The sequence below is a fragment of the Mchenga conophoros genome, linkage group LG16 (genome assembly GCF_057382185.1).
Source record: "Mchenga conophoros isolate Kocher_MC1m ecotype Shallow Benthic linkage group LG16, M_conophoros_male_GT1.1, whole genome shotgun sequence".
NCBI classification, from domain to species: Eukaryota; Metazoa; Chordata; class Actinopteri; order Cichliformes; family Cichlidae; genus Mchenga; species Mchenga conophoros.
The window spans coordinates 22950475-22976234 of record NC_140541.1 but is presented as its reverse complement, the minus strand read 5'-3'; the positions used below and the strand labels follow the sequence as shown (position 1 = coordinate 22976234).

Below are 25760 nucleotides of genomic sequence, written 5' to 3'. Positions count from 1 at the left end.
ATGACTAATATCCTGAGGGATGTGGATATGGCATCAGGGCATGCTCATGACCACAGGAAGTGTGCCATCTGTGGTGCTCACAGAACTTCGATCTGCCTGAGGTGCAGTACTTGAGTTCAACCCAAGCACTTGAAGCACTCTTTGACTCCAGCTACCAGCAGGGATCTCCTTGGTTCTTCTTTGTATTCCAGGTCTTTATTTAAACTGTTCATCTTCAGCGGTTGTGAACCTGTGAAAGTAAATGATGAAAGCTAAAAATGTTTAAATTAATTGGGCTGTTAAAGTTTTTTTTTTTTTTTTTTTTAGAATTGCCAAAATGTAAAAGCATAACTTGGCTAAAACGTTCTCACCTTTATAGCAAGTTTTATTTTAGATTTGACAAGACATCCACTTTTACTAATTTACTGAATTAAATACTCAGTGTGGTGTTTTTAATGGATGTGCCCCTTGTAATAAACTTGAATGTAAAACAATGACTATACTTTGCAGACATTTCTAACAAACCATGTTTCTAATAGAATCACAGTAAAAACCTTTGAAGTATATGAGTGCTCAAAGTCTCATTTTTCATAACACAATCTGAACATTTTGGGAGCATTTCCACTGCACAATGAATTCAAGCCCACAATTTACCAAAATATGTAACTCGGCCTTTGTGGTCACTAGTTGCTAAAAGTGTGCACCTGGATCACAAAAGGTATAAGGTACTGTAGCTTATGAAACATGGAAAAACAACTTCTACGTGGTGTCGTCAATCCAGATTTTCGGGTGAACTTGTTTTTAAGTTCTGTTCAGAAGGAAATGTCTGTTTACTGTAAAAACAGAGGCCCACATCTACATGCAACCACAAATCGATTCCACAGTTTGACACTAGACTCTTTTTTAAATCAGGCCTTTAAAAAACAAACAAAAAAACAACCAAAACCTTCTTGTACAATGAACTAGTATGAAACAACTGAGTAATATTCAAAACCATTGTTCATAAAATTGATCAGAGTGAAAAATTCATAAATGCCACATTATAAAATGCAGGTTTAAGTTTTCGCTCAATTGTTCAATAACAAATTCATGAATACACGAGTTAAGGTTTGGTAATAAACCTTTTATTTTATTAGCCAATGTGTGATGATACACATTATATTACAGTAACTTAGATATTTACATACATTCTGTTAATATCAGAGTTAGAAAATTAATTAATTTGCTTGTTTACCTGAGAGAGGGGAAAAAATAACTGCAGCATCTCAAACTTCTAAAACAAAACCCATTTTCAGGTGAAGACTTAGATTTTCTTGCTAACGTTTACTTTTTTATGTGGTTACTGAAATGGACAAACAAAAGCAAGTAAAAATGTTGATCGAACTGGACAGTTGCTGTTTGTTAAAGCTGTATGAATAATGTACATCACTGTCAAGACCTGTTCAAGTACAGGTTTCCAAAGCAACGATACCTTTGCTTCATGCGAAATTAATAATTAACTGGTGAAATGTGAGTCCTTTCCCTTTATTTATTTGGCAAAATAAAATATTCTTGATAAGAGTGAGGAAACACAAAGGTGTCCTAGTAGATCAATGACTGGATTAAGCAGAGGAGACTTTTTTTCCCCCCCCTCACACGCACTTTTTTTTTTTTTTTTTAAAATGAGAACACTTCTTTGTGCTTCATCACTCACAGAATGGCATAAAACATACAAATAAAGTGTCCCGCACTCCAAAACAAAACAAAAAAAGAAAAGAATCTACTTTTGGAAGCTTCTTCCCTTGAATCACAATCCCAGTGAAGTTCCAGTGTGACACATACAGTATACACCTACACACCTTAAAGAATACCTCTTCTCTGTAAACATCCATCACAATCTGAAGCCTGACCTGATTTTCCTGAAGTGTGTTGCATTAAACAGTAGGCGAGTCACAGCTTTTTCACATAGTCAGGAATTATTCGGCTGCTTTTAAGTTGTATCTCCTTTTGATGTTGCCTCCAAACAATAGATTTGGATGAATAGGAATATATGTGCGGCTCATGTTCAAGTTTTAGCAATGTGGCTTTGACACAGTGTCTCAGAAATAAACTTGTCATTTTGGATATAGAGACTGAGGTGGTTATTATACACTCCTCCTTCCCTTTGAGACAATCTACACACAGCTGCCTTTTTTTTTTTTTTGCATTAAAGGGAACAGTACATCGAGTCTTTTGCTGTACAGGAATTTCCTGTTTTGACTGAAATTTCTTTTAGGCTTTAAAAAAAAAAAAAAAAAAAAAAAGCAGCTCATTTTTTAATGCAAGCAGCTTATGCCATGAAGCGATAATACAGCGGACTATCTTGGAAGCTGTATTCCTGCTTGATGTGCTGGAGCACACCACCCTCTTGTAACCGTGTCCCGTAGAGTACTGCCTCGCCACGGTCCTGAGCTAAACCAACCTGCAGAAGCCACTCAACAAGTTCACAGCCAAGAAAACAGTCCACCATAGTCTTCTTTCCACACCTGAAAGTCAAAAGAAGAATTCACCCAAAGGATAGTTGTCTGTAAAAGGAGCCACAAGAAACAGAGGAGCAGACAGAACCCACACACAGAAAAATGACTGAATCAGGAATAATTTTGTTTTGAAGGTATTGTGGTTTGTGAGTCACCGAGCATCAGCAAAGGTTTGCCTAGACATTACTGGAAAACGCATTTGTCATCAGTGTTCAACCAGAGCAGTGGTCAGTAAGACAATGTGCTCTCACCTTCTCTTTTTAACAATGTCATGAAAACACTGCTGCTTGTGGTATTTGGTGAACTGGGTGCAGGTCATCCTGATCTCCTCAGGTAAATCACTCTGTGGCTGCTCTTCTTGTTTTCCATACCACAGACTGTATAATCTAAACACAGAACAAAATTAAATCAGCGGACACCGTAATATAATGTAAACATAGTCTATTGTGCATTTGCTATATTCATTGTACACTCACTGGCTGCTTTGTTAGGTACACCTGTTCAACTGCTCATTAACCCAAATGTCTAATCAGCCAATCACATGGCTGTAGCCTAGTGCATTTAGGCACGTAGACATGGTCAAGAGAACAAGCTGAAGTTCAAACTGAACATCAGAATGGGGAAAGAAAGGTGATTTAAGTGAATTTGAACGTGGCATGTTTGTTGGTGCCAGACAGACTGGTCTGAGTATTTCAGAAACTGCTGACCTACAGGGATTTCCTTCACAATCTGCTCAAAGAAGTCCTGCCGTTAATTAATGCTTCAATCTTAAATATGATCAACTCATCTCTAATAATCGGCTATGTACCACAGGCCTTCAAGCTGGCTGTAGTTAAACCTTTACTTACAGTGGGGCAAAAAAGTATTTAGTCAGCCACCCATTGTGCAAGTTCCCCCACCTAAAATGATGACAGAGGTCAGTAATTTGCACCAGAGGTACACTTCAACTGTGAGAGACAGAATGTGAAAAAAAAATCCATGAATTCACATGGTAGGATTTGTAAAGAATTTATTCGTAAAATAGGGTGGAAAATAAGTATTTGGTCACCTCAAACAAGGAAAATCTCTGGCTCTCACAGACCTGTAACGTCTTCTGTAAGAAGCTTTTCTGTCCCCCACTCGTTACCTGTATGAATGGCACCTGTTTGAACTCATCATCTGTATAAAAGACACCTGTCCACAGCCTCAAACAGTCAGACTCCAAACTCCGCCATGGCCAAGACCAAAGAGCTTTCGAAGGACACCAGGAAAAGTATTGTAGACCTGCACCAGACTGGGAAGAGTGAATCTACAATAGGCAAGCAGCTTGGTGTGAAAAAATCAACTGTGGGAGCAATCATCAGAAAATGGAAGACATACAAGACCACTGATAATCTCCCTCGATCTGGGGCTCCACGCAAGATCTCATCCCGTGGGGTCAAAATGATCATGAGAACGGTGAGCAAAGATCCCAGAACCACACGGGGGGACCTGGTGAATGACCTGCAGAGAGCTGGGACCAAAGTAACAAAGGTCACCATCAGTAACACACTACAACGGCAGGGAATCAAATCCCGCAGTGCCAGACGTGTTCCGCTGCTGAAGCCAGTGCATGTCCAGGCCCGTCTGAAGTTTGCCAGAGAGCACATGGATGATACAGCAGAGGATTGGGAGAATGTCATGTGGTCAGATGAAACCAAAGTAGAACTTTTTGGTATAAACTCAACTCGTCGTGTTTGGAGGAAGAAGAATACTGAGTTGCATCCCAAGAACACCATACCTACTGTGAAGCATGGGGGTGGAAACATCATGCTATGGGGCTGTTTTTCTGCCAAGGGGACAGGACGACTGATCCGTGTTAAGGACAGAATGAATGGGGCCATGTATCGTGAGATTTTGAGCCAAAACCTCCTTCCATCAGTGAGAACTTTGAAGATGAAACGAGGCTGGGTCTTCCAACATGACAATGATCCAAAACACACCGCCCGGGCAACAAAGGAGTGGCTCCGTAAGAAGCATTTGAAAGTCCTGGAGTGGCCTAGCCAGTCTCCAGACCTCAACCCCATAGAAAATTTGTGGCGGGAGTTGAAAGTCCGTGTTGCTCGGCGACAACCCCAGAACATCACTGCTCTCGAGAAGATCTGCATGGAGGAATGGGCCAAAATACCAGCTACTGTGTGTGCAAACCTGGTAAAGACCTATAGTAAACCTTTGACCTCTGTTATTGCCAACAAAGGTTATGTTACAAAGTATTGAGTTGTATTTTTGTTATTGACCAAATACTTATTTTCCACCCTGATTTAAGAATAAATTCTTTACAAATCCTACCATGTGAATTCATGGATTTTTTTTTCACATTCTGTCTCTCACAGTTGAAGTGTACCTCTGGTGCAAATTACTGACCTCTGTCATCATTTTAGGTGGGGGAACTTGCACAATCGGTGGCTGACTAAATACTTTTTTGCCCCACTGTAAAAAGCCACCCAGCTGTCTTAGCTAATTATAGGCCAATCTCCAACCTTCCTTTCATATCAAAAATCCTTGAAAGAGTAGTTGTCAAACAGCCAACTGCTCATCTGCAGAGGAATGGCTTATTTGAAGAGTTTCAGTCAGGTTTCAGAGCTCATCACAGCACAGAAACAGCTTTAGTGAAGGTTACAAATGATCTTCTTATGGCCTCTGACAGTGGACTCATCTCTGTGCTTGTCCTGCTGTAGGTATTAGAGGTACTGTGCTGCAGAGGTTTGTATCATATCTATCTAATAGACTCCAATTTGTGCATGTAAATGGAGAGTCCTCTTCACACACTGAGGTCAATTATGGTGTTCCACAGGGTTCAGTGCTAGGACCAATTCTGTTTACATTATACATGCTTCCCTTAGGCAGTGTCATTAGAAGACATAGCATACATTTTCACTGCTATGCAGATGACATCCAGCTCTATCTATCCATGAAGCCAGATAACACACACCAATTAGTTAAACTGCAGGAATGTCTTAAAGACATAAAGACCTGGATGGCCGCTAACTTTCTGCTTCTTAATTCAGATAAAACTGAGGTTATTTTACTCGGCCCTGAAAATCTTAGAAATATGGTATCTAACCAGATTCTTACTCTGGATGGCATTACCTTGGCCTCCAGTAACACTGTGAGGAACCTTGGAGTCATTTTTGACCAAGGCATGCCCTTCAATGCACATATTAAACAAATATGTAGGACTGCTTTTTTCCATTTGCCCAACATCTGTAAAGTTAGAAATATCCTGTCTCAGAGTGACGCTGAAAAACTAGTTCATGCATTTATTACTTCTCGGCTGGACTACTGTAATTCATTATTATCAGGATGTCCAAACAACTCCCTGAAAAGCTTTCAGCTAATCCAAAATGCTGCAGCAACAGTACTGACAGGGATGAGAAAGAGAGAGCATATTTCTCCTGTATTGACTTCCCTTCATTGGCTTCCTGTTAAATCCAGAATTGAATTTAAAATCCTGCTCCTCACATACAAGGTCTTAAATAATCAGGCCCCATCTTATCTTAAGGACCTTGTAGTACCATATCACCCTATTAGAGCACTTTGCTCTCACACTGCAGGCTTACTTGTTGTTCCTAGAGTATTTAAAAGTAGAATGGGAGGGAGAGCCTTCAGATTTCAGGCCCTTCTTCTGTGGAACCAGCTTCCAGTTTGGATTCGGGAGACAGACACTATCTCTACTGTACAATATAAAGCGCCTTGAGGCAACTGTTGTTGTGATTTGGTTCTATATAAATAAAATTGAATTGAATTGAACAATCATCTTTAAGGTCCGAATGGTCTGTAAAAATATCCAGTAAGCAGCAGTTCTCTGGGTAATAATGTCTTGCTGATGTCAAAGGTCAGAGGAGAATGGCTAAACGGATTCAAGCTCATAGGAAGGCAAAAGTTACTCAAATAACCACTCACAACCACCAAGATTTGTGAGAAAGCATCACTGAATGCCCAACACATTGAACCCTGAAGCAGACAGGCACCAATCTTGTCAGCTAAGAACAGGAAACTGAGGCTACAATAAACACCAACTCACCAAAATTGGACAATTGCGAGTTATTTGCTGCCACATTCAGATGGCAGAGTCAGAATTAGACATAACCACCATGAAAGTATGAGTCAATCCCGCTTTGTATCAAAGGTGTACGGTGGTGCTGAAGTAATAGTGTGGGGGATATTTCTTGTCTTTCGGCTCCTTACTACCAACTGAACATTGTCGCTGAACCTGGTGGAATGGGAGATTTGCGTCATGGATGTACAGCCGACAAATCTGAAGCAACTGTGTGATGCTATTATTTCAGTTTGGAGGAAATCTCTGAGGAATTTTTCCAGTGCCTCGTTAAATCTATGCTATGAAAAATTAAGGCAGTTAAGAGGACAAAAATGAATCCAACCTAGTAAGGTGTAACTAATAAAGTGGCCAGTGAGCATATAAACCAGCAGGTAAATTTGATTTACCTGCATAAGACTGAAAGCAGTTCTGATGGGAAAAATAAAGTCCAACTTTTACTAGTAAGGTGTACCTAATGAAGTGGCCAGTAAGTGTCTAAAAATGTCTGAATGTGCTTTATAATTTGGCAGTTTCATATAAAAGCCATTTACCTCTTTTTAAACGGCAGTAAAATCAAATGTTTGTCCAGCCCAAAAAGAGCAAAGGAGAGAAGTCCCTGTCAACAGGAAAAGAGAAGCATGACTTTAGTGCTGTGGGTGTGAGTATACAGTCATGAATAGGTAACAGGATATTTCTAACACAAACCTGTCCATAGTTGACCACAGCACAAAAGAAGAGCAACTCCAAGTAGAGTCTACCAGGATTGTGGTTAAAGAGCAGCCACACGCAGCTGGACAAATTCTGTGAAAACAGGATGTAAGAAGACCTTTGAACTAGAAATAGTAACTAACGCTGTTCACTGAACCAGCTTGTAGAACCAGCTGAGTGGACCTTCATTAAAACAAAAAGAGTCCCTCCCTCGTATGCCTGCAGTGAATAAGTGAGATCAAATTATATGTTTTAAAACTGGCTTCAGCAATAAGGAAAAGCTTTTAATTTAAGCCCAGAATCAGTAATTTCTCATAATATACGAAAAGGAACTACATGGCAGCTGACACATGAAAGTATACCAAAGCATCTACCAGCAATACCTAGTATCTTTTCTTGTACTTTCAGTTTTTTAATCTAGATGTCCCTAATACACTATTTTAAGATTTCTTCGTACAGTAATAAAAATATATAAAATTCAATGTAACAGTAAATAAAGAGCCAGACACATGACTTTTCTAATGGGGTCTCTGAATGTGTTTCTTAAAGTCTTCCAGTGACAGGAGTTGGAAATTACACAGCTCAGCCATTTGTATCTGATTTGGTTTGAGATGCACTAAATATAATAATGCAGGCGGATGAAGGCTGACTTCATGTCACTGTAGAACTGAAAGGTGGTTGTTTACTCACAGCAAGCAGGCTGACAGTCAGAAGCAGACACATGAGCACATGACGGGCCACTTGTCTGTCTGCAACCTGTTGGAGCTCCTCCACTTGGACAAGGAGGCAGTCTGTGGACTCGCACCTGCTCTCACACTGACCTGAGGGGGGCAGCGAAACAAATAAGGAAATAATTAAACCTGATAAATTACAAGAATATTCAGTTTGATGCTCATATACTATAAAATGAACTAAATCCTACTGCTTTTTGAAGTCTCACAATAAAAACACTAATGTCAGTTTCTTATCAGTGCAGTACCTGCTTGTGTGGCTGGTGTGCTGCTCATATCTGCACTGATGATCATGTCAGGCAGGGGCTGGGTTGGTGCACAGTCACATACGAGGCATGCTGATAAAGTAAAAAGAAATATTTGGAAGCAATTCTCAGCTTATCTCATTTTACACAGGATGCAGATATTCAATAAAATACAAGTTCCAGGAAAGTAAGTAAAGTACTTTCACTGACTATGAATAATGCATATGAAAATACAGTCCCCCCAAAAATACTAGTGACAAATATTTTTGCTGATACAACACAAGTACTTACAACACAAGATAATAAACTCTTGTATTGAATCATTCAAACAGTTTCTCTTCACTACTTGCAGAACTGGTTTGCAAGTTTGCAATAATGTGTCTTGCTTACTGGAACTATGACCATGAATCAGTGGCATGTAGCAAAACAAAAGCACTGCATCGAACTTGTTCCTTTCTGACACTCCTTTCTCAGCATTAACCAGCTTCCTTGCTGTAGAGAATTGTGTCTTCAGTACGTCCTTGGGGAAAAAAGATTTTTTTTGTGTGTGTATTTTGCTTTTTGGTAACTGCAGAGACTTTGTCTACATGATTAACTGAAACCTTATCTGAGAGGAAGGGGTTGCACTGTGCGGCAGTATACTGTAGAAAACTAGTAGATAAGGGTTAATTTGAACTTTGGATTTCCAGTCCAACTTGGCTGTAAACAACTGACATCTCTATGTGCATGCTCAAGTCTTGATCAGGAGATTTAAATTATAACATCTCGCTTCAGACATCTGGCAAACCAGAACGCACCTTGATCTCTTGGTGGGGGGTCAGTCTCAAACACGGTCTGGTTTTCGGGTTCATTTTCAATCAAAGGATCTTCTGGAGAGTCAAATGAGTTCACCTCTTCAGTTTGGACATTTTGGGCCCAGCTTCCTCTGCTGAGACACACAAGAGAGCCTCCTCCCAGGAATATGCTGAAGGCAACTACAAATGTGGTGCAGATTATCTGAAAGAAAACATCCAAATTGTATACAGGTTGTATTTCATTATCTGTAATTTCATGGCAGAAAACAGGAAAATGACTTCGCCGGGTATTATTACCTGTGCTCTGCCATAGAAGAAAGCTGCATCAATGACTCCAAACATTTTTTCCCCACAAATGAGCAAAACTGCAGTTATTAAAGCTGGAATCCTGCAACCATAGATACAACAAATTTAGTCACAGTATTAAAATATAAAAACCAGGTCAATGGGATTACCCTGAACAACGTGCATGACACTTGGTTGCAGATATACATTTTTTTACTATTTAATTTTAAGTGAGTTGGTGTCATGCAAAATCACATTATATTATGATATATTCATTCATTTACATTGTTGATTGCATCATGAATGTCAGTCTAAACCAAAGTGACGTGTTTTCCAGTCTGTGCACATTCCTCTTACCCCCAGCCCGCAATGACCAACATGCCCGGTGAAACTTTCAGATCCTCAGACTTCAAGAGCACAAGTGAGAGTGCTATCAAACCTTAAAACAACAAAACATCAATTTCAAAATTTGTAGTCACACTACAGATACATCTCACCAGTATGAACCAACATGAATTAGTTCAATGTAGGTTTCCTGTGGTAGATGGTAGTGTGCGTACCTGGCCATATAAAAGTGCTGTAGAGTGAGGTACATAATAAGGTGAAAGTCAGGACCTGACCAATGAAGTTATTTTCCTTCACTACGAAGTTCCACAAGATCATCCCAATGCAAGTCAGAACCTACAGAGAACAAAATAACAAATACAGGCACTTAGTCATTTTTGAATGCCCACAGGTGAGTTCCTTCATATAGATATGATTTATATGATTTACTTAATCATTAGACATATTAGACATTAATGGTGCTATTAGTTTTTCATGAATGCAATACCATGCTTACCTGTGCAAAGAAAAGGTTAACTGTAAACAAGTGAGGCAGCCTTTTGAATTTTTTACTTAAAAACATGACGGCAATAGTCCACACCTGTGAGAGAAAACATGGATTGTAAATTATCTATTATTGCAAAGACAAAGACTTTACCAGAAATAGTACACTAGTGGTGACTGGTTGTTCATTTTCTGAAGAAAGTAAACGGGAAATTACTGAGAACTATGAAACACATGACTAAACAACAAGCACTCTGAGGGAGCAAACTTCCATCAAGACAGTTTATTCTCTGGGCAGTATCTACTTTTAAGCAGATAGTATTATATCTCGAAGAAAAACATTTTTGTGAGAGTAAGTAATAGATACTAGGTAGTAGGTAATTTATAACCTGAGCTTATTATGTAACATTATACAAGAGTATATTTCTAACTTAATAGGCAGCACATTCTCTTTTCTTTAAAGCTACAAAGGTTTTATCTTTAAAACTTTTCTTTCAATGTGAAAAAAGGCAGATGCCAAGTAAAAAGTGAGATCACAGGTCTAATGTGAAATTTGGATGCAAACTATCATTTGACATTTAGAATTCACATATACCAGTATCATTTCCTGTTGCCAATACAAACAAAGGCAGCAGATATGCAGGCATACTTTTAAAGATAAAGGGCATTTTTTGAAAGTTTGACCTTGGATAAGTGATCAAAGGTCCAAGATAACATGGTATTTAGAATCCCCATATGCCAATATGTAGTCAGTACAACATATTGGCATATAGGGGTTAAGGAGCAGAGATGAGTATATGGGTTACACGAAAAACTTCCAAATCTTCAAATGATTGTTCCATACAAATGTGGCACACTTTGACCATGTGACCCCACTCTACACTCCTACAACACTTCCAAAAATGTAATCTCCTTGGTGGATGTTTAAAAAAATGGAAACATTGAAGGGAAACAATAAAAAAAGAAAACAATGTTGTTTAATCATTGCAAAAAGATAATCGTGGCAACAAGTTTCAGGTTCCTTAAAGATATATCAACAGGCAAAGAATGAGGAAGCAACTCTGCAAGTCACTAAAACATCTGTCTACTTGTATATCCTGTTAGTGGCACAGACTTTTAAGGTTAGTTTGCCAATGTGGTTTAAACATCTACAAAGACTGCCTGCATCTCTAATTTACTTGTCCTGAATGGTAGAACATCAGAGCAGATAAACAGGAGATGAGTATTAATAAAGCTGACCTTAAAAAGAAAATACAGTCAGTGAGCGCCCTGTGCGTTATTAAGTAGAGGCAACTTTGAGTTCACTATGACCTTAGTTCCCATCCACTGAGATACATTTAAACAGTGATCAGCTGATAAAGAATAGATGATTAGTCAACTAGCTGTGACTCACCAGTGCAACTAAGCTCACGATGCTTATGTTGAAACTGACGTTCTGCAGTGAATTCATTAAACGCTGAGGATCCGTCCAACGGATCGTGAGTAACCAGGCAGAAACATACATTATTGGAGCTGAGAGGAAAGTGCTGATCACCATCCCAGCAGTTACCTGTCAGGAATCAGAACAAAGAAAGCATGCACAGTGAGTTAGAGAGAGAAAGCACAAGGTAGATGGTATGTTGGCAGGAAGCTGTAAAGAACTCACAACTTCTAGCTCTGCGTTATAATAAACGGCATAGATGGCCACACTCGGTGCAGTGGGAAACACTCCATAAAGAAAGGCGTAATCAGAGAGGCTGGAGTGGTTCAAAGCGCTGGTGTTGCGTTTGTCCAACAGATCCACCATGTCCTTACAAATCAGGGGCATTAGTAACCTGAAAGCCAAATCAAGTCATGTACCATTACCTGAAGCTTTATTTAACACTGATGTGAAATGCAGTGTAACTATACAAACTTTACATGCACTGACTAGCATGCTGTGCCTGAGACTACTTAATATGTCATCTATTTGATAACAGCTTTTGGTCAGAGAAAGGTCTGACTCATCTAAAGCATCAGCACAAAACAACATGGTGGGAGCACTTTGAAAAGCCTGAACATGCTGACTCTCTCTAAACTTCCATAGTACACCTCATAAAAATAAGACAAGGTTGTCTGATAACACTAATATCGCCCTCTTCTAGAAAATCAAGTGCAATAAAAATCTAAATTACTTCCACTCACAGTTTTGCTGTAGTAAGTAATATCAGTGTCACCACTGTAGATTTGGTTAATTTCCCCAACTGGCCCACCATGGACAGGCCCAGGTAGAACAGAGCTGCTCCCCCGAAAGAGTTAGCCAAGCCATCCACAAACTGAGCCATGAAGACGGGAATGGTTTGGTGCAGCACAAAGTGGGCAATGATGCCGATAACAACCATAAATACTATGGGGTTCTTTATGACCTGTAAAACTACAACTCCCACAATCACTACTTTGCTCTGTTGATGGTTCCCCTGATCCTTCCACTTCTGGATCTCACAGAGGGCAAAGCCGATGGGATTGAGAAACATCAGGGACACAGGTGCCACCAGGTAGATATACTGGAGGTACTCTGGATATGTACTCTGGTACAGGGCTTCAACTGTGGATGAAGATAAAGCAAAAAAAATAAAAATGATGAAGAAATGTGTAAAAGGTTTAAAACAAAACCGAGCTGGATACCTACAAAATGTTATACAGTAGTTTGTAGTAAAATTAAGAAATGTGAGTGTGCTGCATCATGAACAGGTGATCATAACTCCTATCACTGCAATAGCTTGATTCTATTTCTGACTTTAAGCATAAAGCAGAAAATCAGGCTTAATCTGAAACATCCCAGAAGGAAGACAGTGGATGGAAGTGCTGAAGTGAGTGCAAAACAAAAAGCATCTCTGGCCACGTAAACATTATATAATTAAATATTAAAGATATACAGTTAATGCTAGTCAGTTAATTTGAACTTAAATTGACTTTTTCAACTGGGTGCAGTTTTGATTCACATTATATCTACCACTCTATTTATTTATTTATGGATGAACTTGATGTGAATAAAAGAAAAGCCGCAAAAGCAGTGATATCAAAATCTGTTTGCTAACAAATAATAAAATCCTGGGGAACTGAACTCTGAGTATGATGGATGGGCAAACAATGGGACAACATGTTTACACGTCACAGCTCTGAATGACAAGCTTTGTGTTTGCTGGGATTAAAAGTTACTTACCTATAGGGTATCCCAAAGCAAAATCATTGCTTTGGGTAGCAAAAATTGAGAAGAGCCCAGCCTTACTGTAGCGACTGACGGGGCTGGCTACTATCAATGTGAGGATGCAGACGAGGAAGAACACGCACACTTTGGCGATGAGGATGCTCCAGAGAAATGGCCAGATGACATTACCAAAGTCCAGCAGCACCATGTTCTTGAACAACAGTGCTGGAAGAGCAAACTTGGAAACAAAACTCCCCAATCCTTTGGCCTGGGTGGAGGTGATAATGTTTGCCCTCCCTGCGATGTACCCGCACAAAATGATCCCAAAGCATTCCAGGAGCGCCGGGAAGAGCCTGTCGATGGACATGCTGGAGGACAGGGCAGAGGAGTCCAGCTCCTCAGATGAAAAGTTGAAGCTGCGGCTTCTTTCCGGTGCCTCCATCATTATGTTGACCCTCCCTCTGCCGCCAGCTGTCATGTCTGGTTTGCCGTAACGTTAATCCCCTCCTCCTCACCAGTCGGCACTGTCAGTCACTAGAGACACTGAGGAAAACTTTCACTTATAACCTTTAAAATCACCGGTTCAGCTGTAATCTCATTACACACGTAGAGCTAACTACGTCAGTTAACCGAAATAATATCGTATATTAACAAGACTGCTTTTAGAGAGGTTTTAACGTTGTTTACACATAGTTAAAAATCACTGCAACCGATATAACTTGTATATATCTTTTTAATAATGCAGTCTCACCTGTCTGGCAGCGGTTGAGCACCCATGCGCTAGTCATATTTAGGTAGCCGTCAGTTAGCCAGCGAGCTAACGTGAAGCTGGAGGCAGATACTAATCAGAGCTTCTTACCGATCCAAACTTCGCCTTCCACCTTTACTAACTTCTTAAAAATAACTTGACACTAGCGCTCTTCTTACTGTTACGTGACCGCGTTGCTTAATATCCAACCCACAAGTTTCATTAGCCATGATTTGTCAACACATCTCAACCAATCACATTTCAAGATAGTGAAAAGAGGCGTGGCGTAGCGCCTTCTTTCTATCCTTTTCGAAAACAACGTAAATACGTATAAGAGACGAAAGATGGCATAACTATGACCACTTATTTCCGCAGTGCTGACAGACAGGCTTGAAGGATGCATTTTAACCCAAACATAAACTTAGTAAAAGTTTAGTTTACCAGACGCCTACCTAAATTTAAACTGCTTAAAAACTTTAAAGTCTGGAAAGCCCCTGTACGGGGAAATTCAACCGCCACCTCACAACAGCCAAGTATGGTAGAGTATCGTCTACAAGTCACATGACCAATCATCGCTACGAAAGACTGAAGACTCTTAAATGACTAAAAAGCATTTAAATGCTAATTTTCAATTAAGCAAAAGTTTTGTGAAAAGGGTGTATCTGCATGTTATGCCAAATTATAGTTTTAAAAAGGCTTTAATCTAAAAATGACGAGAACCACAGTTATCATCATAAAAATGATGACAGTGATGGAAAATGTTAACATTCAGCCCTTCTCACGTGCTGAATGGAAGGATCCTGTTTTGTCTCCATATAATCTTTTAATACAAGATATACTTAACTGTACGAGTTATCTTTTGCATGAAATGTTCTGTCTTCTGTGATCATAAATCTTTCTGTGTTTTTTGTTATTCTTGGTCACGAGCTATGCAGACTTTTGTTGCAGTTGCATGTTAGTCAGAATGGTGAGTGTGGTTCAAGCTGTCAGGAAGGTAGATATAACTAAAACTATCCCTTGTAACAACCAAGGTATGTAGAAAAGCGTCTCTGAATGCACAATACATTGAACTCTGAACCAGATGAGAGCCATTCCTGTCAGCTAAAACACTGAAAAACATGCAGGTGAAAAATCTGCACCAACTGTGTGACGCTGTCATGTCAACATGAACCAGAATCACTTAGGATTGTTTCCAGCACCTTGCTGTGGACCCAGTAGCAAATTGTAAAGCAAGGAACAGGGGAGAACAACATCTCTAGTATTACATTCAAATGAGCACAAAGCATGGCAGTATCATTTATCTGGGATGTGGGAGTATATCAGGGAAATTAAAATGTTGATATACTCTCCCAAGTATCTTAACTGTGGAATGCACATTTTATACAACCTATAAAACCCAGAAATACCACAAATTTAGTCTCCTGTGTGCCCACAGAGTTAAGTAAAAAAGTTAGCTAATGCCTGTGTCACATGCACCTGTCAAATAACTGCTGTGAACTGAGGAGCCAAGAGCTAAGTAAGCATGTAAAAGCACATTACAAGTAAAAGTGGACAGGTACAGAATCTGCATTTTTTACTTGTACAGCTGCTGTTATTGTGTATATATTTATTTAGATTTAGATTTCTTCATACATTCTTATATAGTTCTATATTGTGTATTGTGTATTTTGTTGTACAGTTATTTTATTTTCAACTTTAATTTATATATTTATCTTTATCTTATTCTTCCCAGTTAAATTTACCCTTCATTCTAATTTGTGTTGTACAGTTATTTCATTTTTAACCTTAATTTATATTTTATTCCTTCCTAGTTAAATTTACCCTTTTTAATTTTTCATATTTATTTCCTATCTTATTCATAGCCTTTTCCTTTTTTGTTCTCTTTAGGTCACGAGCAGTTGTCCAAGCATTTCACTACATATCGTACTGTGTATGACTGTGTACGTGACAAATAAAATTTGAATTTGAATTTTGATTTGCATTAATATTTGAATTTCAAATAGAGAGTTGACATAAGGTGTACAGTGTAAACAGTGACGTGGGAAACAAAAGGCAGAAGTGCTTCAGAAAAATAAGTCTGACTTATAATAGTGACACGATTATAAATCAGACCCTCGTGCTTTAAACTTAGGCACAATTAACACAATTACCAGCTATAAATTGATTATAGCTTTTATGATTCTAACATGTACCATTTGATATTAAAGACATTCAAATATGCTCCAGAAGTTGTCAGTCTGCCGTGTGCTGCTACGTACATTAGCTAGAACTGGATTCTTTTTTCCTAATCTCTATGTTTACCCTGGAAGGTGTAGGTCAGAATTTTCATATTTTTAGTGGTATGAAGCACGTGCCAGTGCTCTTGTATCAGCACAGCACTGTTCAATAGAACAGAATAAAGCAAGGAGCTGCAGGAAGGAGGCTATCAATTTTAATCTGTTTTTCTGCTTATTGCGCTATAAAGTCTACCCTTCAGTCATATCTCACCTTGTAACAGGACAAAACAATTTTATTCAGCTGTACAGTATAAAGGTGTCAAGTAAAGCTGCACAATATTACACAACATTAGATTTATGTCCAGTTGCACACATGTTCCTGTCCATACACACAAGGGAAAAAGTAACTCTGTCAAAATATGTTGAATATAAATATGAAAACACTGCAAATTACATGTTCTTACAGGATACAATTGTTCACACTCCAAAAACAAACAACAAGAGAAAGGCAGAACAAGCTGTAAATGCTGTCAGGTCTGTACAGGAGCTTCAAAAACCAAAGGTGAATGTGATCACCTGAGAAGTGTAGCTGGTAGAATATAAAGGATGGGTCTTTAAAGCATACTCAGCTCAATGAGGCGGCCTGCGAACACCGCTAATGTGCCAATTAGACACACAGCCATAAAGACACAAAGCAGAATGTGATCCAACACCATGGCCACAAACTTCCACTCTTCAGCAGCCTGAAAAAAAAAACATTAGAGAAAATGTATCAATTGCAGGACTCTAGATTGGATTTTAGCAACATATTAGGAAAAAAGTTTATTATAAGGATGGTTACACTGCTGGATTCCTCATCTGATTTCATGGTTTCTGCGATGTATTTAACCCCATCAATGGCACTGCGCACATCAGGATTCTTTGTGATGGGTGAGTAGTAGGGAACAGCAGAGGCCTGGTTTCCAGAGATATCTGAGATATCAAAATCAGCACCATAGATGGTTTTTATCTGCTTTTCCTTTCCCGGGCGTTTCATTGTTGAGAAGAACATGATGTTGGGAATGGTTTCGATAAAAACCTATCATGAAGGAGACGAAAAATGTGTCAGTGAGTGTACAATGCCAGAAAAGATGGATAAAGAAGAAAAAAAACATTTTAAGTCTGTTACCACTAGATGGCAATATAATGCAGGAGAAAAACTCAAGCTTGCCTCGCTTGAGCAAATCTACTCCTTTAGTTATTCAGCTCCACTATCAAAATGTAGTCTTTTGCTTTCTTGTGCTCACCTTGCGGACCCAGTTTGGCATTGTGTGAGTGCTCGGGGAGCGGTGGTGGGTGTTGATAACAATGACAGTGATGATGATGGATGCAATGACAAACACCATGGTGAAGAGCATGTACTTCCCAATGAGTGGTACAGCGCTAGAGGTAGACGGGATCAGCTCCACAATGACCAGCAGGAACACAGTCAGAGACAACAGGACAGAGATGCTGAGGGTCATCTTCTCACCTGGAAGACACCATTGTAACCATTCACTCTTTCTTAGTTTGTGTAAAAATCCGCATGAGGTATAGAAATTCAAACACAGTCAGCTGTGTAAATAGGGACTTACTAACCAAAGAACATAAAATTGGCTATTAAATTATTTCAGTTCAAATTCCATTTCGCAGTATGCAGTTTTGATCAGAACATGATACGTAGATGTTCATCTGATCTTTTTTTTCTCTTGTTTACTATTCTTGACCTCTTCAGTAGTCTAAACATAATTCAAATAAAAAGAAAAAAGAAAGAAAATAACGTAATTACATTCTTAGGAACTACGATGGTAAATGTAGGACACCATGTTTATGCCATAACTAATCCCCGATACACTGAAGGGCTGATAACATGTTTAGACCATAACTTGACCTGAAAAACATGAAGGTATAGGTGCAAATGTCGTGCAGATTAAACTGCATGAACATGCAATCTTATTAAACTGCCACCAGGGAGGGCTGTTTCCTGAATTCCATCAACTAACTTTAATTTGAATTTATACAGCAGCACATTTGCATCGTTCACCCAAATAAGCAAATCAAATCCAAACAGTGATAGGCTACTTTTTTCCTCTTTCATAAAGCCAGGAGTATAAAGAGATTTTGACACCATTTCACATGAGTAAAATGTGAGACATGTTCTTTTTTTTTGGGTTTGTTTTTGTTGTTGCTCAGTAAGAGCATTTATCCCAGGGAGGGCATCTTTTTTGGCACTAGCATCTCCTCCTCCTGTCAGCAGCCATATCAGAAACAGGGATCAAGTGATGTATTATACATTAAAGCAAAGGCCTGCTTTCAGACATGACAGCACAGAGGGACTCTGGGTAATGAAGCAGACCGACACACTGGGAACATGGCCAGATGTGCACATAAGCTGTGCAGTTCCTGAAAAAGCCAGTGTAGAGACACTTTGGACTGACAGGCAGCATTTAAGGATTTTTCCAACACGGTTTCAGTTGATATCATAATAGGAAAACCAAATAGTGGCCATGGTCTAATTTTGACAATTTACATCATTTGCATATATGTACACATACACAAGAAACAGTAAAAGAGCTGGCTTTGTCTGAAGCTCAAGCAAATGTGCTTAAACAGATTTGAAAAACGTGATTAAATAACATTTTAAATGTTTCCTTTTCTAAACAGATTTTTTTTTAGGTGAAAATTGCAATTGTCTATGCAATTTTAAGGTTTTAAGGTTACTGAGGTTTTACAAGTACTAGTAGATGGAGTTTGTTACCTTTGGACATGTTATACATAGCTTAGCTTGTAGACTTCTAAGCTAGCTATCTGGCTGTTCCTTCCAGACATGAAAGTGGCATAAATCTTTCTGTCAGCCTCTTGAAAGGAAACAACATACCATTTTTCCAAAGAGGCTGAAGTATTGGCTCGCAGGTAATGATTCCCTTTGAAAATATTTGAAAAGCATACAACAAAAGCAAAGCTCGAGATAAATCTAGTACTATATTTGTCAAGATTGTGAGAAACTTCCTCAAGTATATTAATGTATATTAGTATATCAAATAAGAATTATGGTTTATATCTTTTTTAGTGAGAGGATGTGTTTAAAACTTTCTGTATATTATGATCTATGATAGATGTTTTATTGTTTGGTTTACATTTTTCAGTGTAAACATACCAGAATCCGTGGGAAGATAAAAGACAAGGCCAGTGAGGAAGGAAAAGAGCATGCACGGGATGATGACATTAACAATGAAGTACAGAGGAAGCCGCAGCATGAGGAAATGGTAGGTGATGTCCAGGTAGGGGGTGTCTTGGCAGCAGGCGTAGTACACCCAGTGCTTCCAGCCACGGAAATCCTTCATCACCCATTCTCCGCTTTCCATAAAGTGGCTCAGATCTGGGCGGTCACTGTCCTGTCAGGAAATATGAATATGATGATAATTATTCCTATTATGTAAATTTTCTAGAGAAATGTAAAGAAAGTTATAAAGAAAGTTAAATTAGTAAGCTTTAAATCTGCTTCCATTCTTTTCATCTGGTTGCAAAGAAAGTCAGATTGTAACAGTGTTTGTGAGAAAATAACCCTGCATTTGACTTGATAAATAATCTCATTAATTTATCATCCTGCTCGCTGGGTTTAAGTCTTTTTCAATGGTGGTGATGTGGTTAGCCCTGCTGCCTCACAGCAAGAAAATACCTGGTTCAGACTCTCACTTGTGCTCTCTCTGTGGAGTTTGCATGCTCTTCTTGTACCTGAATGGGTTATTTCCAGGTTCTCCATCCAATCACAAGCTTGGTTAATTAGAGATTCTAGATTAGCCATGGAAAAGAGGTTCTTTAGGGAGGTATTAAATAAAGAACCCTATGAATGCATTATTAAGTACATTTAACTGATTGCTTCGAGTGGTCAGTGGAAGCTGATAAAGCCTAGAAAATTACTATATAGATGTCGATTCATTTCCAGTTGAATTCTTAAAATATGGGTGCTAGATATAGCGAAGAGATTAAGACATGGCTGTGATTGACAAGTGGCTATAATGTGGGCATACAGATTAAGCACCTTCTTAGTCTGTTGCATCTTAGCCTGTTCAGTATTTTGTTGAAGTAAAAAACTAACAGACTGATTGTTTCAGTTTGTTCATTTTAATTTAAGCTTGTATTTGTATCATGTGCACTTTGCTAACCAAGCTAGTTAGCTAGTGCTAGCTGATTAACGCCACACTCTTGTCCAAGTAGTACATCTGGTTTCTTAAGCAAAGCATGGTTAAAGTCAGAAATTGAGGCTTTAAAACAGCAGTTAATAATTTAATGGCTGATGTAATAGTCACTCTGTCAATCCTTTATATGCAATTCATGACTTTTCCTCAAATTTAGTTGGCTAAAACTGTAGTTGTCTACAAGCTTATCAGAAAGACTAGAAGGGGAACTTCTTGTCTATCCCTTGCCAGTGTAAATAAAGGAAACGAAATTATTTACATGTTGCAACACCGTTTTAGTGTATGTATAAATGACAGCTTGAGTTCTTGTGTCAATTAATAATTTTGTCTTTAATTCATGCAAAACAGAAGTTATCATTTGTCATTATTTTGTAGGTTTTGTGTACACTTTTGGTTTTTTTGGACTGAGGCAGACTAGTTGAGAGTGGCATAAATCTCCTCAACTAACTTTAAGAAACAGCCTGTGAATGGGGTAATATGTATTACGGGATTGATGACGACCAAGTTCCCATCGTAGGTCCAGGTACCCAGCTTCATGCTGCAGTTCTGGAGGTCGAAGGGGAAATGCAACACAATAATTTCACAGTAGCTTTTGAAGATGGCGGGTGGGTTCCATGTGATCATCCCAGTGTACTCCAGCAGCACTTTGGTCTCATGAACAATGGCAAAGTCACCGTCGGCACTGCGGGTACAGACAAGCACAGGCGGCATCAACACAGGAGATAATAAGTTAAATGTTCACGCTGGGGGACATCAGCACTTGAGGACAGGGTGCGGTTGGCACAAGTTGTTGTGGCAGCAGAGCTGGTTGTCAAGGGAAAAAAACAGCAGTGTGTCAATGCGGCATATGGCACGGGGGGGGGGGGGAATCTGCTATACAGAGGCCAAATTTAGCACAATGAAATCCAAGCTATCACGCACTACATGCTGCAAGTATAGAAATGTGTGATCCAAAATATCACTAATGAGTGTGCTGATTGTTTTCTTGCAGTCAGAATTTTCAGGTCAAGTATAATTTTATTAAGGAAATTGTTTTAGGAAAAAAAAAATATATGTATACCTGGCATTGGTCAGTTATAGCTTGAATACGTACTTGTTGTAAAGAACCAGATCAGGACGCCAAATGTCCCTGGAAGGTACTCTGATCTTTTTGATGCCACCATAATCCTCTGGGTTCCACTGCAAGTTCACATCTTTCCATTTCTGAAATACAGAGAGGGACAGCCAGGACAATAGTTTATACTTCAAAAATAGCAGCCAGTATAAATGGTTCGTTTAGTGGAAAAAACAGAAAACATCACAAAAGCTGTTAATGAGTGAAAATTCTGATCATCATGCTGAAAGTGGACACAATGATGGTGAAGCAAGCCTGAAGTAATGAGGGACAAAGTATTTTGCACAATGCTTGGAGGACAACAAACTATCTTGAAGTAATCAGTAATGAATCAATAGTTACTGTTCTGTGATTTTTGGTGTTTGGATCATAGTTTATCATAAACTACTTAGAAAAGTGTGAGTTAATTATAGACCAAACATAATGATGATTTGTCATTTCTCAGGAAGTTCTCGTGGGAATGATTGCTGTCTACTTTTGAGGTTTTGCAGACATGTGATCACTAACCATATGATGTTAACCAGTCTTTTCGGATGTGCGACAATCAAACATTGTAGGAACAGGTGAATAAAGCTCTAGTCGCACAGGCCTATAGACTGGTCAGTGAACAGGCTATAGGGAACCTGTCCTGAGGGGAAAATTTATATTCCCCAATTGGTTGTTAGTGGTTAGTGGTCAGCAGCCCTACAGACCATCGGTGTCCCTGTGGCGACCCTGTGTCGGTAGGGAAAAATCCCAGCCAGCTGGGAAAAACCTCCTTGTATTGGCTTTGGTAGCTAAAATATAGCTGTGGTCCTGGTTTGAAAGGAAGTGATGGATTTGCCCTAACCCTGTCCAGCTACTAGAGGTAGATGGGTCTATCAAAATACCCATAGTATTGATACCAATGCTGGTTATGGTACTGCATCGATACTAGTCTGACAGGATCAATACTTTGTTTCTTATATGGTCAGTATGTAGCCCATTGTCCTGGGTTAATTCATTATTTTTTGGAAACAAAAAAATATAATTTACCCCAAACAAGTACCATAATTTAAACAACAGAAACTGATCCAAAGGGTTTTAGAGACAGGCACATTTATATTCCAATTCTCCAAAAGAATCAGATTGATACCAAAATTTGCAGTGTTGTAGAGGAGTACCAGCTACTCTGTGTTTCATTGTGTTTCTTCAAGCTGACAGCATATAATAATTCGAATTCAGATTTTTTTGGTTAATCTGTCTTTTTTGAACAATACTAGAGGAAGTAATAGTATAAAATATAAAATAGTATCCTGGGTATTTGGCAAAAATCACCTACCAATGAATTAAAGGAAGAATTTTTATCAAAACAAAGTCAGTGCAGGATAATATTAGACTGAGTTTGGCCTTTTTGTCAATGCCAGAAGTGACTATAGAGGAATACCTTCCTTCTCCTTCATACACGACAACACAACAAAAAATTAACAAACCTGTTTCAGTCGCACATTGCTGGTGACAATCTGGTTAACCTCATCCTGTGGATCCAAAAAATGTGTTGTGTTACTCATACAGAGATTAGCATTGTGTGACAACAGTGAATCTTATGACAGGTGATATACTGCGAACTAAGACCTCACCACACTGATGAGCTGAATGAGCTGAAGACCGACAGTAACGTTTACTTTGTCCTTGAAATGACTGACAGGACGGACAACCTTATTGTAACCAGTGAAAAGGGTTTTAAATAGAAGTGTTTCTTCCAAGGAGCCCCAGGCCGTGCCTGAAACAGACAACATAGTTGCTTTGTGATGAGTTACGTCTGGAGTCATTTAAACAGTGACACCACTCTTGGTAGCTCTCCTTGAGTGCTGGAAAATCAGATGGTTTTTAAGAACACCTGACACTTAGGGTGACTTAAATTAATGTGACTGGAAAACAGACGTGATAATGTGTAGTATCTATAGTATGTGTGCTGCATAACTCTTAATGTGCTGACATGAAATTTTACAATGTAAAATAGACTTTTACTTGATATATAAATAAAACGTATACATGCAGACTGTAAAAAGAAAGTATACCTTTTAGTTCTAAGGGTTTTAAGGGTTTTTGTATCTGGACATTATTATTTTGTCCTTAGCAGGACTTGAAGTTATTTAAATATTACCTCAGATGAACTACAGACATGAAAAAATATACTGTTCTGTTATTTATTTAACAAAAGTTGAGTAAAAATGCAAAATTTGTGAGTAAAAAACTAATTATACTGTGACTGGTTTCATAGGAATTAAAAGGATAGGTAGCAGCCGGGTGCTGCTAGTAAAATGCAGTTGGTTAACTAATCATCAGCAAGTGTGAGCACCTTTATAAAAGCAGAAGTTTGGGCATTTTGCTGTTCTGGGACATTCAAGTGTGTTTTAATAGAATGCTAAGGAGCAAAAATCAGCACTGGATTAAGGAATTGCGAAGGAATTGTTGTTGCCCATCAATCTGGGAGAGGTTATAAGGCCCATGCCAATCATCCATCATTTAACTCTGGAGAACCCATGGGGTCAAATTTGACCCCATGGTTTCCCTAGAAAACCAATGGGGTCGGCTCTGACCCCATGGGTTCTCCAGGGTTAATAGTGAGAAAGATTGTTTGCAAGTGGAAAACCAATCTTCCCATGAGTTGATGTCCCAGCAAATTCATCCCAAAGTTAGACTTTGCAATGCACAGAGAGCTCTACTGGCCTGTGCATGTTCAATTTCATTTTCAAGTTCACAACAGTACAAATTAACAGTTGCTTGTTTGGAAGGTTTGCCAGGAGGGAAGAAAAGGAACATGACAGCAGAGCCAAGGTTTGCAGAGTTGCATCTGAACAAACTACAAGACCTCTGGGACAACATAGAAGACTAGTGTGGAGATGTCTGGCAGTAATGCACGGCATCACACTGAGCGAAAACTAAACACAGCATATCAGCACAAACATCCTCCAACTGTTAAATACAATGGTGGAGTGGTGAGGAGGTGAGGACAGGCTCTGGACAACTCGGGCACTGAATCTTCGATATTACTTAATTTTTTTACGCACTGCTTCTGCATTTTGGCTTCGTTTTTGTCAATATATTTGTGTCCTGGAGACATAGGGACTGCCTGTAGTGTAAACACAACAAACAGTGTGTATGTGCAGAGAGTTTAATTTTGGCAACACTTCATTGAAACATGTGATGGCTCCACTGTGTGGGTTGTTAATAGAGATATTCTTTTTCCATTTTCCATTACGCATCTGTCACAAGCCAAAGCAGGACCTCCTTTCGTTTCCCTTGACCTTGAAATGAAGGCCATTTTACAGCAACATGTAGTTTGAATGCTTGAATGATTCTCGGGACATTCAACACAGTAAACTAAGGAATTGCCTGTCTATAATTATGCAGATGACTTCATGTGGTGACAGGCAGATGAAGGGTTGAAACGCAGAAGAAAAAGCCTCACTGTACTTGGCCTCGCAAGAGAGCCAGTTTGTACAAAGCTTAAATTTGCTCATTAGTTGTGTTCTGTGAATTGGATCAGTTTACACTGACCTCAGAGAAGTTTCTGTAAATATAATTAATGAGGAATTTATTTGTATTTTTATTTATGTATAATTATAACTGATGTCTGAAACATTTAATTAATGTAAAAAAGGCGAGTACACTATGTCAAAAGTTATCAAGCACACATTAGTTTAGAACAATTTCTTACCTGTTAGGGTGACTAGATGAAAAATAAAAATCACAACATTCATTGTCGCGAGTAAACTCAGGCATCCAAACTAAGATCCATCTTCGACACGCTGCCTGTCGATGACTCGAGAATTAAAACGCATTGAACCACGTAAAAGATTCTTTTAGCGCTGGCAAATGACTTACTGTACAACCTTCAAGCTCTCCACTGGCAGCCTGGTTGTTATTGTGGCACAGTGGATGTGAGAGACTGCCTGCCAACGCTTGTTATTTGAGAGGGACACAACATATAAGATCAACATTCCACAGTAATCCACCCCTGAAATATCGCATCATGAACTTGGCCACACACAACCTCTAGGTGCAAAGACACGGAGCATGCTTGCTCTGTGCGTTTTCTCTTTCTAATAATCTGTTATTGAAGCTTTGAAATCCTTATCTACAGACCTGTGTAAATCAAAATGATGTCTCCACACTGATAAATCTGTCTTTATGAGTTTGTGCCACAGGACAA

General features: G+C 39.0%; 2 protein-coding genes across 2 annotated transcripts; both read right to left on the bottom strand.

Annotated features, from left to right (window-relative positions):
* Positions 1–1081: 1081 nt before the first annotated feature.
* Positions 1082–14304, bottom strand: LOC146556789 (lysosomal cholesterol signaling protein-like). The gene is made up of 16 exons (XM_085249263.1): positions 14040–14304; positions 13304–13831; positions 12286–12685; positions 11768–11936; positions 11516–11671; positions 10136–10219; positions 9855–9975; positions 9652–9733; positions 9307–9397; positions 9013–9211; positions 8219–8308; positions 7930–8060; positions 7237–7332; positions 7083–7147; positions 2726–2860; positions 1082–2483 (listed from the first exon to the last, which is right to left on the bottom strand). Exons 2-16 carry the CDS (start codon positions 13764–13766, stop codon positions 2288–2290), a joined length of 2478 nt encoding a protein of 825 aa, XP_085105389.1. The 5' UTR covers positions 13767–13831; positions 14040–14304; the 3' UTR covers positions 1082–2287.
* Positions 14305–16519: 2215 nt separating this feature from the next.
* LOC146556788 (acetylcholine receptor subunit alpha-like) lies at positions 16520–25527 on the bottom strand. The gene is made up of 9 exons (XM_085249444.1): positions 25266–25527; positions 23182–23324; positions 23035–23079; positions 21563–21672; positions 20956–21151; positions 19428–19665; positions 17539–17762; positions 17094–17330; positions 16520–16995 (listed from the first exon to the last, which is right to left on the bottom strand). The coding sequence occupies exons 1-9, from the start codon at positions 25306–25308 to the stop codon at positions 16867–16869; spliced, it is 1365 nt and encodes a 454-aa protein (XP_085105570.1). The 5' UTR covers positions 25309–25527; the 3' UTR covers positions 16520–16866.
* Between the last annotated feature and the right edge of the window lie 233 nt (positions 25528–25760).

What these genes read in the sequence shown, in the direction of transcription:
- LOC146556789 (XM_085249263.1), bottom strand. Translation starts at nt 13,766, where the DNA reads ATGACAGCTGGCGGCAGAGGGAGGGTCAACATAATGATGGAGGCACCG. An exon ending in TCTTCTATGGCAGAGCACAG is followed by an intron (nt 9,212 to 9,306) that starts GTAATAATACCC and finishes GTTTTCTTTCAG; the next exon opens with ATAATCTGCACCACATTTGT. An exon ending in GACATTGTTAAAAAGAGAAG is followed by an intron (nt 2,484 to 2,725) that starts GTGAGAGCACAT and finishes TTTGACTTTCAG; the next exon opens with GTGTGGAAAGAAGACTATGG.
- LOC146556788 (XM_085249444.1), bottom strand. Translation starts at nt 25,308, where the DNA reads ATGAATGTTGTGATTTTTATTTTTCATCTAGTCACCCTAACAG. An exon ending in GATCTGGTTCTTTACAACAA is followed by an intron (nt 21,152 to 21,562) that starts GTACGTATTCAA and finishes CTGTACCCGCAG; the next exon opens with TGCCGACGGTGACTTTGCCA. An exon ending in TGCCAAACTGGGTCCGCAAG is followed by an intron (nt 17,331 to 17,538) that starts GTGAGCACAAGA and finishes CCTTCATGATAG; the next exon opens with GTTTTTATCGAAACCATTCC.